General features: G+C 42.7%; 5 protein-coding genes across 5 annotated transcripts; all 5 read right to left on the bottom strand.

The window, feature by feature from the left end:
* Nucleotides 1-1448: 1448 nt before the first annotated feature.
* On the bottom strand, nucleotides 1449-1845 carry LOC118240573 (histone H2A-like). The gene has a single exon (XM_035521467.1). The coding sequence runs from the start codon at nucleotides 1833-1835 to the stop codon at nucleotides 1449-1451; it is 387 nt and encodes a 128-aa protein (XP_035377360.1). The 5' UTR covers nucleotides 1836-1845.
* Nucleotides 1846-2263: 418 nt separating this feature from the next.
* On the bottom strand, nucleotides 2264-3256 carry LOC118240563 (histone H1-like). Its single transcript, XM_035521457.1, has one exon. The coding sequence runs from the start codon at nucleotides 3244-3246 to the stop codon at nucleotides 2620-2622; it is 627 nt and encodes a 208-aa protein (XP_035377350.1). The 5' UTR covers nucleotides 3247-3256; the 3' UTR covers nucleotides 2264-2619.
* Nucleotides 3257-9572: 6316 nt separating this feature from the next.
* Nucleotides 9573-10187, bottom strand: LOC118240581 (histone H2B). The gene has a single exon (XM_035521478.1). It carries the CDS (start codon nucleotides 10170-10172, stop codon nucleotides 9798-9800), a length of 375 nt encoding a protein of 124 aa, XP_035377371.1. The 5' UTR covers nucleotides 10173-10187; the 3' UTR covers nucleotides 9573-9797.
* A 5278-nt stretch (nucleotides 10188-15465) lies between these two features.
* On the bottom strand, nucleotides 15466-16508 carry LOC118240566 (histone H3). Its single transcript, XM_035521461.1, has one exon. It carries the CDS (start codon nucleotides 16456-16458, stop codon nucleotides 16048-16050), a length of 411 nt encoding a protein of 136 aa, XP_035377354.1. The 5' UTR covers nucleotides 16459-16508; the 3' UTR covers nucleotides 15466-16047.
* Nucleotides 16509-17048: 540 nt separating this feature from the next.
* LOC118240569 (histone H2A-like) lies at nucleotides 17049-17445 on the bottom strand. Its single transcript, XM_035521464.1, has one exon. The coding sequence runs from the start codon at nucleotides 17433-17435 to the stop codon at nucleotides 17049-17051; it is 387 nt and encodes a 128-aa protein (XP_035377357.1). The 5' UTR covers nucleotides 17436-17445.
* Between the last annotated feature and the right edge of the window lie 60 nt (nucleotides 17446-17505).

Below are 17505 nucleotides of genomic sequence, written 5' to 3'. Positions count from 1 at the left end.
GACAGTGGCTGTCAGCTAAGCCTAGAAATGATTTCTGAGAAGGACATACCCACTCCATATGCTTATTATTATTATTGTTGTTGTTGTTTCTCCCAAGAGAAACTGGCTAATTGTTCTTCAATATACTTTTACATTCTGATAGCGTTCTGATTAAAAACCAAAATGTTGCAATGTGCACCATAAGTAGTCTCTAGAAATCTAATCGAAGGCTTTTCTTGCCCAGTCCTACTATATAAAAATCCCTCCGTTGCCATACTTTCTCAGCTGTGATTAACCACTCCTAAACCAACTTTAGATTGCGTAACCAAGAAACACATGTCAGATACACGTTATAACAACGACGCATCAGTTTCAAGCGTTGCTAAGGCCACTTGCTCATTTTGTAGCGAAACGATTAGGTGGCTCTTAAAAGAGCCTTTGGGTAGATTGGGACATGACGCCGAGCGATTAGTTTAAGCACGCTCTCCGCGAATGCGGCGGGCCAACTGGATGTCCTTGGGCATGATGGTGACTCTCTTGGCGTGGATTGCGCACAAGTTAGTATCCTCGAACAAGCCCACCAGGTATGCCTCGCTAGCCTCCTGCAAGGCCATAACGGCCGAGCTCTGGAAACGGAGATCGGTCTTGAAATCCTGAGCAATTTCTCTCACCAGGCGCTGGAAGGGCAGCTTGCGGATCAGCAACTCGGTAGACTTCTGATAACGACGAATCTCCCTCAGAGCTACTGTACCAGGCCTGTAACGATGAGGCTTCTTCACGCCGCCGGTGGCTGGGGCGCTCTTGCGGGCAGCCTTAGTGGCAAGCTGCTTTCTCGGGGCTTTACCACCGGTGGACTTACGGGCGGTCTGCTTCGTTCTTGCCATAGCGACGGAACTCTACCCTTAACTGACAAAGAAAGAGAATAAAAAGCAACTCAGACGGTACCCTTTTTAAGCCATAACGCCGACCTGCGCTCATTGGGCGTCTTCAGTAAGCCTGCCATCCATTGGACAAACAAGGCCACGTCACATCAAGACAATTGGCCCGTGTTCCACAACGCGCGCATTTCAAAAAGCAAGACGATACGCCTACTTCTGAGGCGGGCTCACGGCAACACATTTCTAGCCGTACTTTTTATTTGCCTCCAGTGTACATTCCTGAACGTATTCCCTGTTACGTTTTTGCATGTTTATAGCACCAACAGCATCGCGCGCATATACATATAGCTACTACTCTTACAAATACGTACATAGATGTACGTACTTGCTTTCATCAGATGCTATTGGGCGCACAAAAAGGGGGAAGGTGTACGTGCGCTTCGACGTGATACGGTATTGGACAGCGGTGCCCATTAATCATTTGGTACTCTCGAGAAAAATGCAAGGTAGGAACAGTTGCACTTCATCAGTCAATGTGGGTGGCTCTTAAAAGAGCCTTTGGGATCTGCAGACAACGCAGCAGAGATGAATTTACTTGGTCTTGACCGTCTTCTCGGTTTTCTTGGGCAGCAGAACAGCCTGAATGTTGGGCAGCACACCACCTTGAGCAATAGTCACACCTCCCAACAGCTTGTTCAACTCCTCGTCGTTACGCACGGCGAGCTGCAGATGACGAGGAATGATACGGGTCTTCTTGTTGTCACGGGCGGCGTTGCCTGCCAACTCGAGAATCTCAGCAGTCAGATACTCCAGCACAGCAGCCAAATAGACCGGAGCACCGGCACCAACGCGCTCGGCATAATTACCTTTGCGCAGAAGCCTGTGCACACGGCCCACAGGGAACTGCAAGCCAGCGCGAGAGGAGCGAGTCTTGGCCTTAGCCCTGGCCTTACCGCCGGTCTTCCCTCTTCCACTCATTATAAATACAACTGCGTCTTGTGAGCAAAGCTGAAATAATCCCCGTTCACCTAACAACGCTTCAGATATAGCAAAGTCAACTCCTCTCCTATTGGCTAAGGAGGACAGGACGAATAACCAATCGCGAAGCACTCGTTCACTTCCAAAGCCGGCCTCCCTTTCCACTTTGTATTGAATTTTCTTAATAAAGTCAATTGAAAACACTCCATCACAAAAACCTCACAAACAATATCCACCGGAGGACCCAGACTACCTTCACTCTATACATTAACAATACAATTTACATCTGTAAATTAGGTATACATCATCCATTTCTATGTCCAAAAAACCCAGGGAAATGTCTTTTTTCCTCTATCAATCGTCTTCAACCCTTTTAACTCACACACGATCTGTTTAAACAGTTTCTGCAGGTATTATACATTGCTCAATAATCATCTTACATCGCGTTTTCCAAATCTTCGAATTTATCACACAATCAATCAATCATCAACAAAAGTCCTTCACATTCTCAGTCAAATTCTCATTAAAAACACTCCATACATAATACTTTTTTCCTGTTGCCACCCCATTTAAACCCAATACCTTCCCTTTTCTCCCAAATGTCAGTAGTCCTCAGTCATACTGTATGGATGAAATCGCAAGTTAAAATAAACTCCAATTACACACCTGGCCGTATTTGTTCGCTCGTAATCATTTCGAGAGTTTAAAGAAAACCGCTCTTTGGAAAAGTGGGTGGCTCTTAAAAGAGCCTTTTGGGGATACCAAGACATGAAAACATGCACGTTTACTTCTTCTTGGGGGCAGCTTTTTTCGCCTTTGCAGCCTTTGGCTTGGCAGTCTTGGGCTTGACAGTCTTTGCCTTCTTGGGGCTCTTGGCTGCCTTCTTCGGGGCGGCCGGCTTCTTTGCTTTCTTAGGGCTCTTGGTGGCTTTCGCGGCGGCAGCAGGTTTCTTCGCCTTCTTGGGAGACTTCTTTGCAGCGGCGGCGGCGGCGGGCTTCTTTGCCGCTACCTTCTTGGGCTTTTTAGCCGCGGCAGGTTTCTTGGCGGGCGCTTTTTTCGCCTTAGGCGCGGCTTTCTTAGCGGGCGTCTTCTTGGCTTCAGCTTGCTTCTTGTTGATCTTAAAAGATCCAGAGGCACCGGTACCTTTGGTCTGCACCAGAGTTCCCTTTGTCACCAAGCTTTTGATAGCAAGCTTGACGCGAGTGTTGTTCTTCTCCACGTCGTAACCGCCCGCAGCCAGAGCTTTCTTCAGAGCGGCGAGAGAGACGCCGCTCCGTTCTTTGGAAGCAGAAACAGCTTTGACGATAAGCTCACCGACGCTGGGTCCCGCTTTCTTGGGCCTCGCAGCAGCTTTCTTCTTGGGCGCTTTGGCCGGCGCAGCGGCGGCGGGGGCTGGAGCTACTTCTGCCATCGTCGTGTTAACTACGAGAAACAGACGCGCGCAAACAGCACACTATGTCGAACACACGGCTCTGTTGAGTTGATCCTCCCTGCTAGCGAGGGGCCGGCCTTAAATGCCGCATGAGGACGGTGTAGACTCAACCCGCCCAGCCCTCGGCGTCTGTGCTTCCGTGAGCTGCTCGCGCTTGTGTTTTCTCATGACAAATCCGGCTCTAAATATACACGCTAAAGCAATTTGTAAGGCGTCAAACAACGCGTTTGGAAAGAAAGGGCTCTGTGGTTCATTTGCGTGCCAGAAAAGCCAGTGCAGCCCCATCTCGTTTTGCACAGCTCCCTCAAAAAGGCACTGCGCGACTGCCGCTCCAAATAAGACATGGTCCATTTCTACTGCTGTGGGACCTGAAAATGTGAGAAATGAAGGCATACGTCTAGCAAGTTCCCACGTGCGCGTTGAAGGAGAGCCTGAGCAAAGGTATGGACGTTTTACGAGTGTGGCAGTGGTGTGTGCACTAGTTGAAAAAAGCCTTATGTAGGTATCAGTAAAACACAGGTGTGGGATGCAGGAGAGTGTGGTTATGTGAGAGAGTTCCTCGCACAGCCAAGTGTCTTTGTTAAATCATCCCAGTCTTAGTCAAAAGAAGCCCCCAAAACGGATACTCTCACTCGGGATGGTGCTCCTCAGCAGGTGGACATCCTCTTATTGGGATGGCATCAGGTGCACCTCATCAGGGGAGGAGACCACGTGAGCATCGTCAGGTGTCCGAGCTCAAATCATCGCTGGGGGCCCAAGTTCTAAACCTAAAGTGAATTACCCTGACCTCATCAGAACCCTCATCTGAATAACCCCAAGTTCACTCTAAGCCTAAAGTGCATTACCCTGCCTCATCAGAAACTTCATTTGAAGAACCCCGTTCACTTTAACCCTAAGGTGAATTACAATAACTTCATAATCTCTTTCCAAGCTTTACCTTCTTGCAAACCCCAATAACATTTATAGCACCACACTTCTATGGTATGGCACATGTGTAACCTACTCCCAAACAGAATATCACTCAAAGGCCTATCTGGACAGTTTTCTCCTAACTTTAGTGCAATAAATGAAGGGATGCAATCCTTAACTTCATAAGAAGCCTAATGACAAGCAGAGACAAAGTGAGTTTTTGTGAGGCCCTGTCATGGGTTTACTGGGTCAGCTCTAAAAAATAATCTATTGTACTGATTTTCTTTCCCCCATATGCTGTGATTCTATGAGTCACAGTTCTGTGGCTCATTAATAGCATTCCCAGAATACACATACCTTGCATGACTTCCACTTCTCTCTCTCTCTGTCTATGGCTTACACATACACATAGATGTGTGCACACACATGCTGGGTCTTCCAAGACTTCTCAGTCTCTTGCATGGGACATTACAGAGGCACCTTGCAAATGACCCGTGGGGCAAAGGGGTCACGTAGGCCTAGACCATTAAGAATAGAATGAATAAACTGTTGTGAAAGTGGTAGGAATTGACTGTAAAGAATAGCTGCCATGTGTATGCAGTACAAGGAGTGGGCAAATGCTAAACATCTGCAGATGACTAGACTTCTTCTACAGCAAACAGGGCAAAACATGTGAAAAGAATATTAACAGCTACTAATGAAAGGTAACAACAGGAAATAATGTCATAATGTGGGCTATGAAGATTACAATAGTTGCCAAGGTGACATGGCATGCTTGTAGGATACATCAGAGCCTAAATATATATACATACATATATACACACACAAACAAACAAATAAATAAAACAGACACTTGTGTGTCAGTGTTCAAAGACATTTAATACATTGCAAGCTACATGCGGCCGAATAAAGGGTACGGAAATGGATTAATAAAACGCGCAGAAAAGGGGAAGAGAAACGAGGCCAAAGCACACAAGTGCCACTGTACTTTAAGAATATTCGATATTATAAATCATTTATTTGGGTATGCTATTTTGGGCCCGCCCGGTTCCTGATAGTGTACATAGACGACATCCTTGTGTTTTCCCAATCCGAAGTGGAGCATGTGCATCATGTAATGGCTGTCCTGACGCGTCTCCAACAACATCACCTGTATGCCAAGGCCAAGAAGTGCAAGTTCCAAAGGAACTGTGTTACTTTTCTAGGGTGTACCCTCAAACCAGGAGTCTTCTCCATGGATCCTGATAAGGTGATTGCAATCCAAAATTAGCCTAAACCCACCACCATCAAGGAGTTGCTACAAATCTTGGGTTTTGTCAACTTCTACAGAAGGTTCATTCGGGGGTTTGGTGACATAGCTGTTCCCCTTTTGGACCTCCTCAAGAAACAAGGCAGACAGCAGCTTCAGTGGACCATGGCCATGGATCAGGCCTTCCTGACTTAGAGAATGGGTGCCAAAACAAAGGCCCCCTTCAGTGAGCCTGACCCTTCTCTTCCCTTCATGGTGGAAGTGGATGCTTCTGAGGTAGGAGTGGGGGCAGTCCTGTCACAGAGGCACCCCACCTTGACTGTACCCTTGTGCTTTTTACTCCTGGGAACTACAACCTGCCGAGAGGAATTTTGATATAGGAAACCGGGAACTTCTCATGGTAAAACTTGCCCTAGAGCAATTGAGACACTGGTTAGAAGGGCCTAAACATCCCTTCTTGCTATTCATGGACCATCAAAATCTAGAGTACCTACAGCTCGACGACTCAACCCAAGACAAGCTAGGTGATCATTGTTCTTCTCTCGGTTTAACTTCACAGTGTCTTACAGACCCGCTTCCAAGAATCAAAAGGTGGATGCCTTGTCAAACATCTATGACAAGGGAGAGACCAACCCGAATCCTGAGACCATCCTGCCAAATAGCTGCTTTCTAGCTACCATATGGTGGGGCTTCCAAGACAACCTGGAGAATGCTCTGAAGGATGACTCTAGCCCAGAGGAATGTCCCCAAGAAAAATGATACATTCAAGTTCAAGTTCGGTTTATTCGTCACATACATAGTCATACACAGTATAACTCGCAGTGAAATGGTGGAGAGTGCTCTGTCCAAACTGAGGAAAGGAAGCTTCCCTCAGAGGAATGTTACTAGAATGGGCTCATACGACCTTATGTAATGTACATCCTGGTATCAATCGCACCACGCGCATGTTGTCCCATAAGTTTTGGTGGCCCTCCCTTCCTGATGAGACACATGATTACATAATGTCTTGTGTAGTCTGTGCCCAGTCACGCACACCTTGCACTCTCCCTGCTGGGAAGTTACAGCCCCTGCCTGTGCCACATCGCCCCTGGACCCACATGTGCAATTAAAGGGAGGAATATGTGGGATAACTTATGCATGATAAGAGAACTTATCACACAAAAAAAAAGTATGAATAAGTCTGGGTTTTATATAGTCACCTTAGATCAGAAGAAAGCCTTTGACTCGATATCACGTGACTACTTGTGGTCAGTTATGGAATGAATTCCCGGAAGGATTTATAAAAATGATTAAGCTTTTGTATTTGAAATAGACTGTTTTGCTTAATGTGAACAGAGGCTTGACAGACAAAATTGCTATCCATAGAGGGGTTAAACAAGGGTGCCCTTTGAGTGCAGCATTGTATATTTTAGCCATAAGTTCATTATTATTGAAACTAAAAAATGACAATTTGCTAAAGGGAGTTCAGATCACCAGTAATTTACAGAAATGTGTTGTATCTGCACATGTGGATGACGTAAAAGTTTTTGTAAAAACTCAAAAAGATTTAGATAGGATCTTCGAACATTTTGACTTGTATGAACATGTATCCGGGGCATCTTTGAATCATTCCAAGGCTGAGGCGGTTTGGATTGGGGAATAGTTGAGAGTAACTGAAAGATACTACAGGAAATCACAGAGGAATCAAAGAGGATTATACACTGGGGTGTGAGTTACAAATTGAAGATCAAACTAATTAAGACTTTCATTTTATCAAAACTTTTATTTCTGTCTATTGTTTCTCCTCCAGCGGAAAAAATAGTGACCGAACTGAATAAAATCTGTATTAGAACAATGTGGGGTAATAACAGAGAAGTCACAAAAAGGGACTATGTATATAAGAATAAAGAAAATGGAGGCTTAGGTGCAGTAGAACTTGGCGATAAATTAAAAATAAGTTTTTGTAGACAAGTCAATACAAGCATTGGTAGGAAAGCTAAATGGATTGGTGAAATCTCAGACTGGGAAAAGAAGAAAGGAAAGAAAAGGAAGAGTGTACTATACTATAAACTCTTGTACTCAGATTTTGTTGATAAATGTAAAAGTTTGAAGATCGATTGGAGAACGCTATCGAGTAAAACTATTTATAAAAGTATAGCAGATCATAAGTACAAGGGGCAGATACAGTTTGGTGATTGCGATGAAAGGGAGAAAAATCTGTTGAATTTGCTATCAGGAGAACATGTTAGAGAAAATAAAGGAGAAGATGTGACTTGCCACAGTGGGTAGGCTACCAACGAGGTCTGTGGTTAAATGGAGTTGCTTTGGGAAGACGACCGAATGCCCAATGCCTAACTGTAAAGAGAAAGAAACAATAGGCATCTGTTGGTGGACTGCTATAGATCTAAAGAAATATGGGAACAATTCAGGTTTGGTTTAAACATAGAATTTAATCGCAAAAACATTATATATGATGCTTATAATGTGAACATACACTGTAAAAAGAGGATTTTGTTTTGGATATGTATATGTACAATTGTGAATCAAATTTGGTCTGCAAGAGCTAAAATGACTATTGAAAATACTTCTGTGTCCAGTGAACAAGTAGTGAAACAATGTATAGTAAAGTTAAAAAAGAGACAAAAGCATGACAAGATGAAAAATGATATACCATGGGAAATCTTAAAATGTTTGCAGCATGGATTTGCGTGAAGTGTAAAGTTTGGAAAGTTTCAAGTGAGATGTTTTATCTGTGATTTAGTCTATATTTAATCTTGCTTTGTTTGTTTTTCAAAAGAAAAAAAAAGAACCGGAAGATGAAAAATGATTATAAAGTCTGGATTTTTTCCTATGAAATACTGTTCAATAATGCCTTCCATAAGTAATATTTCATTGTGTGGATATGTATATGCATAATTGTGAATCTAATTTGGTCTACAGGAATTAAAATGACTATGGAAAATACCTTTGTCTCAAATGAACAAGTGAAAGTTTTCTTACAAAAATTATGAGAATTGACAGATGAAAAATTATTGTAAAGTATAGATTCTCTCTTATGAAATATTGTTTTATAATGCCGCTCATAAGTAATGTTTTCATTGTTTGTTTTTCTGATATGAAAACTTAATAAAATGATTTAAAAACCCAAGTGTCTTTGTCAAATCAGCCCAAATCTGGTGCTCCTCATCAGGTAGCCGTCCTCTTGTTGGGCTAGCATCAGGTGCACCTCATCAGGGGAGGAGACCACGTGAACACCGTCAGGTGTCCGAGCTCAAATTATTGCTGTGGGCCCAAGACCCAATCCTAAAGTGCATTACCCTGCCTCTTCAGAATAACCCCAAGTTCACTCTAACCCTAAAGTGAATTACCCTGCCTCATCAGAAACTTCATTTGAATAACCAAGTAAACTCTAACTCTAAAATGCATTACACTGACCTCATCTGAACCCTCAAGCTGAGAAAAAGTTAGTTGTGAGGCCATGTCATGGGTTTAACCCTTACCTTCTGTATTGCTTTGTGCACTTTGAATGGCAATAGACAAACTTGCCTTGTGATGTTTCATTTTAGATCAAAATCTTATTGATGAGATGATTCAGAAAATGTTCTAAAGAACATACATAAGGTTTGTTTACTGGGTCAGCTCAAAAAAATAGTTTATTTTACTGAGTTTTTTTTCCCCATATGCTGTGATTCTATGAGTGTGACTCATTAATAGCACTCCCAGAATACACATACCTTGCATGACTTCCACTTCTCTCTCTCTCTCTGTCTGTCTATGGCTTACACATACATATGCGCATACACGAGTCTTCCAAGACTTCAGTCTCTTGCATGGGACATTACAGAGGCACCTTGCAAATGACCTGTGGGGCAAAGGGGTCACGTAGGCCTAGACCATTAAGAATAGAATGAATAAACTGTTATGAAAGTGGTAGGAATTGCCTGTAAAAATAGCTGCCATGTGTATGCAGTACAAGGAGTGGGAAAATGCAAAACATCTGCAGATGACTAGACTTCTACAGCAAATATGTGAAAAGAATATTATGGCATGGCATGCTTGTAGGATACAAGAGCATTATATATATACATATATACATACATACACACACACACACACACACATACAAATAAATAAAACACTGATCACTGACAAGTGTCTAACACATTTAATATATTGCAAGCTACATGCAGCTGAATAAAGGCTATGAAAATGGATTAATAAAACGCGCAGAAAATAGGAAGAGAAACGAGGCCAAAGCGCACAAGCACCACTTCGGCTAGAACTCTATTCTCGTTTTACCATACATGCACTCTCATGATAGAAAATCTCTTTGATGAAAACGTGGGTGGCTCTTAAAAGAGCCTTTAGGTTAGTCAAGTCGCACTAAGACGCTTTACTTGGAGCTGGTGTACTTGGTGACGGCCTTTGTACCCTCAGATACGGCGTGCTTGGCCAGCTCACCAGGAAGCAGAAGGCGCACGGCGGTCTGGATCTCCCTGGAGGTGATGGTTGAACGCTTGTTGTAGTGAGCGAGCCGAGAAGCCTCACCAGCGATGCGCTCGAAGATATCATTCACAAAGGAATTCATGATCCCCATAGCCTTGGAAGAGATACCGGTGTCGGGGTGGACCTGTTTCAGGACTTTATACACGTAGATAGCATAACTTTCCTTCCTCGACTTTCTGCGTTTCTTGCCTCCTTTACCGGCCGTCTTAGTCACGGCTTTTTTGGATCCCTTCTTCGGCGCGGACTTGGCAGGCTCGGGCATGACGCTCGTTGCTGAGTAAACCACAACAGAATGAAAAACGGCGCCTGAACACCCAGTTTATTTAGACTCTGGTATTCTAATTTGAACACACCCTCCCCTCCTCGGTCATGACAAGCCATCATTGGCCAGAAAACAACCCCTCCTCTCACAGGAACCTCCCTATCGTTGCTCCGCCACCCCATAGCGTTCACCTCTTAATCCATTTTTAAATTGACTTTATTGAAACAATTCAATTCAATACACACACACACTGCATCACAAAAGCCTCACAAACAAGATCCACCGGAGGACCCAGACTACCTTCACTCTATACATTAACAATACAATTTACATCTATAAATTAGGTAAACATCATCCATTTATATGCCTCCAAAAGAGTCCAAGATGTATTTCGTTCCTCCAATAATCAATCGTTTTCAACCTTTTTAACTCACACGCACACAATCGGTTGTAACAGGTATTCTGTTTTTAACATTATCGTGTCTTATTTTGGGCTAGGATTTGGAGCCTACAACATGCAGACGTTTAAAAGCGTGTTACAGCTCTCATCAATATAGAACTAAACGTCGTTTGTGCGCATTCAGGCACTACACTTATAGGCGCTCATAGACACACAAAACAACTCTTTAACCGAGTGGATGGGTGGCTCTTAAAAGAGCCGTTGGTTTGATCGTTTTGGAACTCAGCGTTTAACCTCCGAAGCCGTACAGAGTACGTCCCTGGCGTTTCAGAGCATAAACCACGTCCATGGCGGTGACCGTCTTCCGCTTGGCATGCTCGGTGTAGGTGACCGCGTCCCTGATAACGTTCTCCAGGAACACTTTCAGCACACCACGGGTCTCCTCATAGATCAGACCGGAGATGCGCTTGACGCCGCCACGACGAGCCAGACGGCGGATAGCGGGCTTAGTGATACCCTGGATGTTGTCGCGGAGCACCTTACGGTGACGCTTAGCGCCTCCTTTCCCAAGGCCCTTACCACCCTTTCCTCTTCCAGACATCGCTTAGGCTTCTTTCACCACTCAACGAAAAGCGAAATAATGAAGCGCTTTCACCCAGTGCGCCACTATTATTCTCTTCTAAAGGACCTGGTTGAAGACAAGGAGCACTCGAGGAGGCGGAGCTAAATACCATGCCCCTCCAAACGCCTCCAGCACAACACTTAGCCAGACTGGAATAAAATCTCAATACTATTTGGCAAAACGACAATTCATAGATAGAACATCTAAGAGATCTTAGACAATAACAACGAACAACAACGTAAGGGAAGAAAAAGAACGATAACAAACAAGCAAAGACAACAAAAGATTCCGTGCAGCATAAGCTGGCCTACAATTGTTACAACTGCTACTAATCAAAAGAAGAAGAGTCAGAATGGAAGTAGGTCCTCAGCACTGGTGCTGAAAAGCCCTAAGTTTAAAGACTCTTGCTGGAAAATATAGAAATTATATACACACTCCTAATCCTTGTGTTCATTAGGCCTCTTAGGGTTCCCACCAGCCAAGAACAACATGTAGTTCAGGTTAGAGAATCTGCTGTCTTCTCACTTTCATCTTCCTCTGCAACAGTGGCAGCTTAACTGCTATTTTCACATAACATAACTCCGTCCACGTACCCTCGTCCTTCAAGCATTAATAAAGGACATCACTACGCTTGTAAATCATAGGAAAACACACTTGTATGCCCAAATACAGCATTCAAGGGCCTTCAAAGGCTACATTCCAAAAAAAATGCTCAATAAAATGTTGTAAAAAGTATGACTCAACTGCCGGGTTGGGAATTTTATCATCACTGTCAAGTAGCTTTACTTAAAATGTCAAGCTTGAAACCTGTACTGGAGGGCAGCCTGAACTCAGCACAGGGAAACTACCCTATTATTATTAATATTTTTGTTAACATGATCACCACCACTATTATTGTTATTATTACTACTATTATTATTAACAGTAGGAAAAGGGGGAGGAAGAGGAGGAATAGAAGTATATTTCAAATAAAAAAAACAAGAAAACTAAATTGGCTAAATGATGGCGAGTAAAACACACTAATACTGATTGGGATGTTCTGATAGATGGAGCTTCGTTACCATCTTGTGGCCAAACTGTAAAAGCAGCCACAACAAAATGAGAGTTGACTTCTTTCTGCCTTCAAGAGACCTGAAGGGACAGTTTCATTTGGAATCAAGAACTGTTGGCCATTTATTATTAGATTTGTGGAACAGCTTAACGCTTGTGCACCGTGTGTTTATGATCGTCATGCTTTCAACAGTGGTTGCCAAAGTGATTTGAAGGCATGTTCAAAAGTGATAGTTTAGAACCATGTGTCAGTAATATTTCTCAACCCCCTGAATAAATAGTCTAATTGTACATTGTTATTATACTTGTTCTTCCAGTGCTATTGTTACTCTTTGTAGTTATTTTTTTCATCCCCTTTCTTTCAGGAAATGCAAATGCAGAGCTACATCAAAACAAACAGTAGCGCACAAAAACAAACACACACACACACACACACACACACACACACACACACTCACTCTCTCACTCTCTCTGACGAAAAATAGACCATTGCATAATCAAGAAGAAGACAGTTTTGGCTAAGAATATATTGTAAGGGTAGAGAAGGAAATTGTTAATAAAAAGATTTCAGCTGTGTTCTGAAAGAACAAAATAGAAGTGCAGCCATACATTGCCATGCAAAAGTTTGTGCACCCCTGCTCAAAGTATATGTTACTGTGAACAAGTAATCAATTTGAAAATGAAATGATCTCCAAAAGGCATACAGGTAAAGATGAAACACACTTTTCAACATTTTAAGCAACGTCAGTTTATTAGTTTGGTTTTGTACAATTTTAGAGTGAAAAAAGGAGTAGCTAGGAGATTTGAACGCTCAAATAACTTTGACCGCAGTCTCAGACCTTCATTAGCCTGTTATGGTTATGGCTTGTACACAATCATTGTTAAGAAAGGCCAGGTGATGCAAAATTCAAAGCTTTATAAACAGCCAGACTCCTCTAACCTTGTCCCAGAAACCAGCAGCCATGGGTTCTTCTAAATAGCTGCTTAGCAAAATGAAAATGAAAATTGTTGAGGCCCATAAAACAGAAGAAAGCTATATGATGATAGCAATGAGTTTCAGGTCGCAATTTCCTCAGTTTGAAATGTAATTAAGAAATGGTGGTTAACAGGAATAGTGCCGGTCAAGGTGAGCTCTGGAAGACCAAGAAACATTTCAGAGACGTCTGATTGTAGGATTGTTAGAAAGGGAAATTAGAACCCTTGCTTGACTGCAAAGGACTTTCAGGAAGATTTAGCACACTCTGGTGGTGTGGTACATTGTTCTACTGTTCAGAGACACCTGCACAAACATGACCTTTATGGAAGCATCATAAGAAGAAAACGTCTCCTCCGTCCTTACCACAAAATTCTGCATCAGAAGGTTGCAAAAGAAAATCTAAACATGTATGGTTGGAGAAAAAATGGCACCTCTATAACCATTAAGATGGTGGGGGGGTATCAATCATGTTTTGGGGTAGTATTGCAGCCAATGGCACGGGGAGGTTTTCACGGGTAGAGGGGGAAATGGATTCAATGAACTTCCAGAAAATTCTGGAAGCAAGCATAACACCATTCTGTAAAAATGCTGAGGTTGAAAAGAGGATGGCTTATACAAATGGATAATGATCCTAAACACACCTCAAAATCCATAATAAACTACCTCAAAAGGTGCAAGCTGAAGGTTTAGCCATGGCCCTCACAGTCCCCTGATCTGAACAGCATTGAAATCTATGGATAGACATCAAAAGAACAGTGCATGCAAGACAGCCCAGGAATCTCACAGAAGTGGAAGACTGTTGCAAGGAAGAATGGATGAAAATCCCTCAAACAAGAATCGGAAGACTCTTGGCTGGCTACACAAAGTGCTTACAAGATGAGATGCTTGCCAAAGGAGGTGCTACTTGGTACTAAGCATTTTGGGGAGCAATTCATCTACAACTTGCTTATCTGTTCACAGTAACATACATTTTGACCAGGGGTGCCCAAACCGTTGCATACCACTGTAAATATTGTTGTGTGACATGCTATCTGTTAAGGAGGCCTGGTACATAGTACAGCAAACAAACCAACTATGGGGTTCCAGATGGGTAATTTCAGTAGTTCACAAAAGAAAAAAAAAAGAAAAAAGACCATAATGAGATTATGGAAATAAATGCATGAAAAGCATGCTTTGATCTCACATATTAAGTGCTTGTGGAACATGAATAAAATAAACACATAAAGAAATTAATATAAGTCTCCTCTAACTAACCATGAGTAGGCTTACAGTAGTAAGAAGAAGAAGAAGAAGAAGAAGAAGAATCATGAAAGGCAAGTCCATTTCTAAAACCATTTTATTTGTCTTCAGAGCATTTTTAGCTATTTGTTAGGGCTCGGTTTTTTATGATGAAAGACAATTATTCTGTTTATTGCAACAGTAGATCCAAAAGCAAAGAAACCTTTATGACAGTGGCTGTCAGCTAAGCCTAGAAATGATTTCTGAGAAGGACATACCCACTCCATATGCTTATTATTATTATTATTGTTGTTGTTTCTCCCAAGAGAAACTGGCTAATTGTTCTTCAATATACTTTTACATTCTGATAGCGTTCTGATTAAAAAGAGGTGCCCTTAATGATTGAATATCACGGAAGTTTTCCATTTTTGGCCACAAGATGGGAGCAGAGGATCATTTATATTATCACCTCCCATGGCACTTGATTTTCTAGACGGTTTTATTTGTATTTTTAGTCACGTTTTAGCTTTAAAAATATATAAATTGAAATGGAAAATGTGGAGTTCCATCAGAAACGTGGCCCTTGTAGAATAATAATAAATAATAAGTTTAATTTATATAGAACCTTTCACAGACTCAAGGTTGCTTTACTATGACAAAGATGCAGAAACAAATACATTAAAACAATCAACACATTAATTAACAAATACGAATAAGAAGACAAGTTATGAGATGTTGAGAAAAGAGGTACGTTTTAAGTATAGCGTAAAAAAGTCATAGAAATGTACAGAAAGTAGTTTAAACGCGTTATATTGAAAGGAAACGGTAGTCGTGAATATTTTGGCCAAAACAGTTATATATTTTTATAGATTTTACAATCAAGAGTTCAACAACAGAATACTAGTCCTCTTACATTTTTGAACCATTACCCCTATCAATAAGGTATATAAACAACAACAATAAAGAAGAGTAAAATAATAGATAAAACATGAACGTGAAACAATAAATCAAATAAAAACATGAAGAACATAATTCCACAATAATGCATTATAAAATTAACAATGAACGCCACTTTACATTAAATATATGAAATTTAAATTGTACCTCTGAATGGAACCATTTAATACCATCAAACCTAATATTTTAATTTCATTTTTTTATTTCTACATCTATTGGTACAGGTTGCCCATCTCCTATCCATACCCCTTCACTTTGACTTTCATTTAATTTCGCTCCAGCCACAACTTCACATTTCAAAGCGCCTCTTAACTGATACAATAATTTAATATTGACAAACCTCCCTGGAAAACCAAAATGTTGCAATGTGCACCATAAGTAGTCTCTAGAAATCTAATCGAAGGCCTTTTTCTTGCCCAGTCCTACTATATAAAAATCCCTCCGTTGCCATACTTTCTCAGCTATGTAATTAACCACTCCTAAACCAACTTTAGATTGCGTAACCTAGAAACACATGTCAGATACACGTTATAACAACGACGCATCAGTTTCAAGCGTTGCTAAGGCCACTTTGCTCATTTTGCAGCGAAACGATTAGGTGGCTCTTAAAAGAGCCTTTGGGTAGTTTGGGACATGACGCCGAGCGATCAGTTTAAGCACGCTCTCCGCGAATGCGGCGGGCCAACTGGATGTCCTTGGGCATGATGGTGACTCTCTTGGCGTGGATTGCGCACAAGTTAGTATCCTCGAACAAGCCCACCAGGTATGCCTCGCTAGCCTCCTGCAAGGCCATAACGGCAGAGCTCTGGAAACGGAGATCGGTCTTGAAATCCTGAGCAATTTCTCTCACCAGGCGCTGGAAGGGCAGCTTGCGGATCAGCAACTCGGTAGACTTCTGATAACGACGAATCTCCCTCAGAGCTACTGTACCAGGCCTGTAACGATGAGGCTTCTTCACGCCGCCGGTGGCTGGGGCACTCTTACGGGCAGCCTTGGTGGCAAGCTGCTTTCTCGGGGCTTTACCACCGGTGGACTTACGGGCGGTCTGCTTCGTTCTTGCCATAGCGACGGAACTCTACCCTTAACTGACAAAGAAAGAGAATAAGAAGCAACTCAGACGGCACCCTTTTTAAGCCATAACGCCAACCTGCGCTCATTGGGCGTCTTCAGTAAGCCTGCCATCCATTGGACAAACAAGGCCACGTCACATCAAGACAATTGGCCCGTGTTCCACAACGCGCGCATTTCAAAAAGCAAGACGATACGCCTACTTCTGAGGCGGGCTCACGGCAACACATTTCTAGCCGTACTTTTTATTTGCCTCCAGTGTACATTCCTGAACGTATTCCCTGTTACGTTTTCGCATGTTTATAGCACCAACAGCATCGCGCGCATATACATATACTACTCTTACAAATACGTACATAGATGTACGTACTTGCTTTCATCAGATGCTATTGGGCGCATAAAAAGGGGGAAGGTGTACGTGCGCTTCGACGTGATACGGTAGTGGACAGCGGTGCCCATTAATCATTTGGTACTCTCGAGAAAAATGCAAGGTAGAACAGATAGGAACAGTTGCACTTCATCAGTCAATGTGGGTGGCTCTTAAAAGAGCCTTTGGGATCTGCAGACAACGCAGTAGAGATGAATTTACTTGGTCTTGACCGTCTTCTCGGTTTTCTTGGGCAGCAGAACAGCCTGAATGTTGGGCAGCACGCCACCTTGAGCAATAGTCACACCTCCCAACAGCTTGTTCAACTCCTCGTCGTTACGCACGGCGAGCTGCAGATGACGAGGAATGATACGGGTCTTCTTGTTGTCACGGGCGGCGTTGCCTGCCAACTCGAGAATCTCAGCAGTCAGATACTCCAGCACAGCAGCCAAATAGACCGGAGCACCGGCACCAACGCGCTCGGCATAATTACCTTTGCGCAGAAGCCTGTGCACACGGCCCACAGGGAACTGCAAGCCAGCGCGAGAGGAGCGAGTCTTGGCCTTAGCCCTGGCCTTACCGCCGGTCTTCCCTCTTCCACTCATTATAAATACAACTGCGTCTTGTGAGCAAAGCTGAAATAATCCCCGTTCACCTAACAACGCTTCAGATATA

The sequence above is a fragment of the Electrophorus electricus genome, chromosome 22, assembly GCF_013358815.1.
Source record: "Electrophorus electricus isolate fEleEle1 chromosome 22, fEleEle1.pri, whole genome shotgun sequence".
Taxonomy (NCBI): Eukaryota; Metazoa; Chordata; class Actinopteri; order Gymnotiformes; family Gymnotidae; genus Electrophorus; species Electrophorus electricus.
The sequence above is the reverse complement of the archived record's forward strand: the minus strand, read 5'-3'. Positions and strand labels throughout refer to the sequence as shown.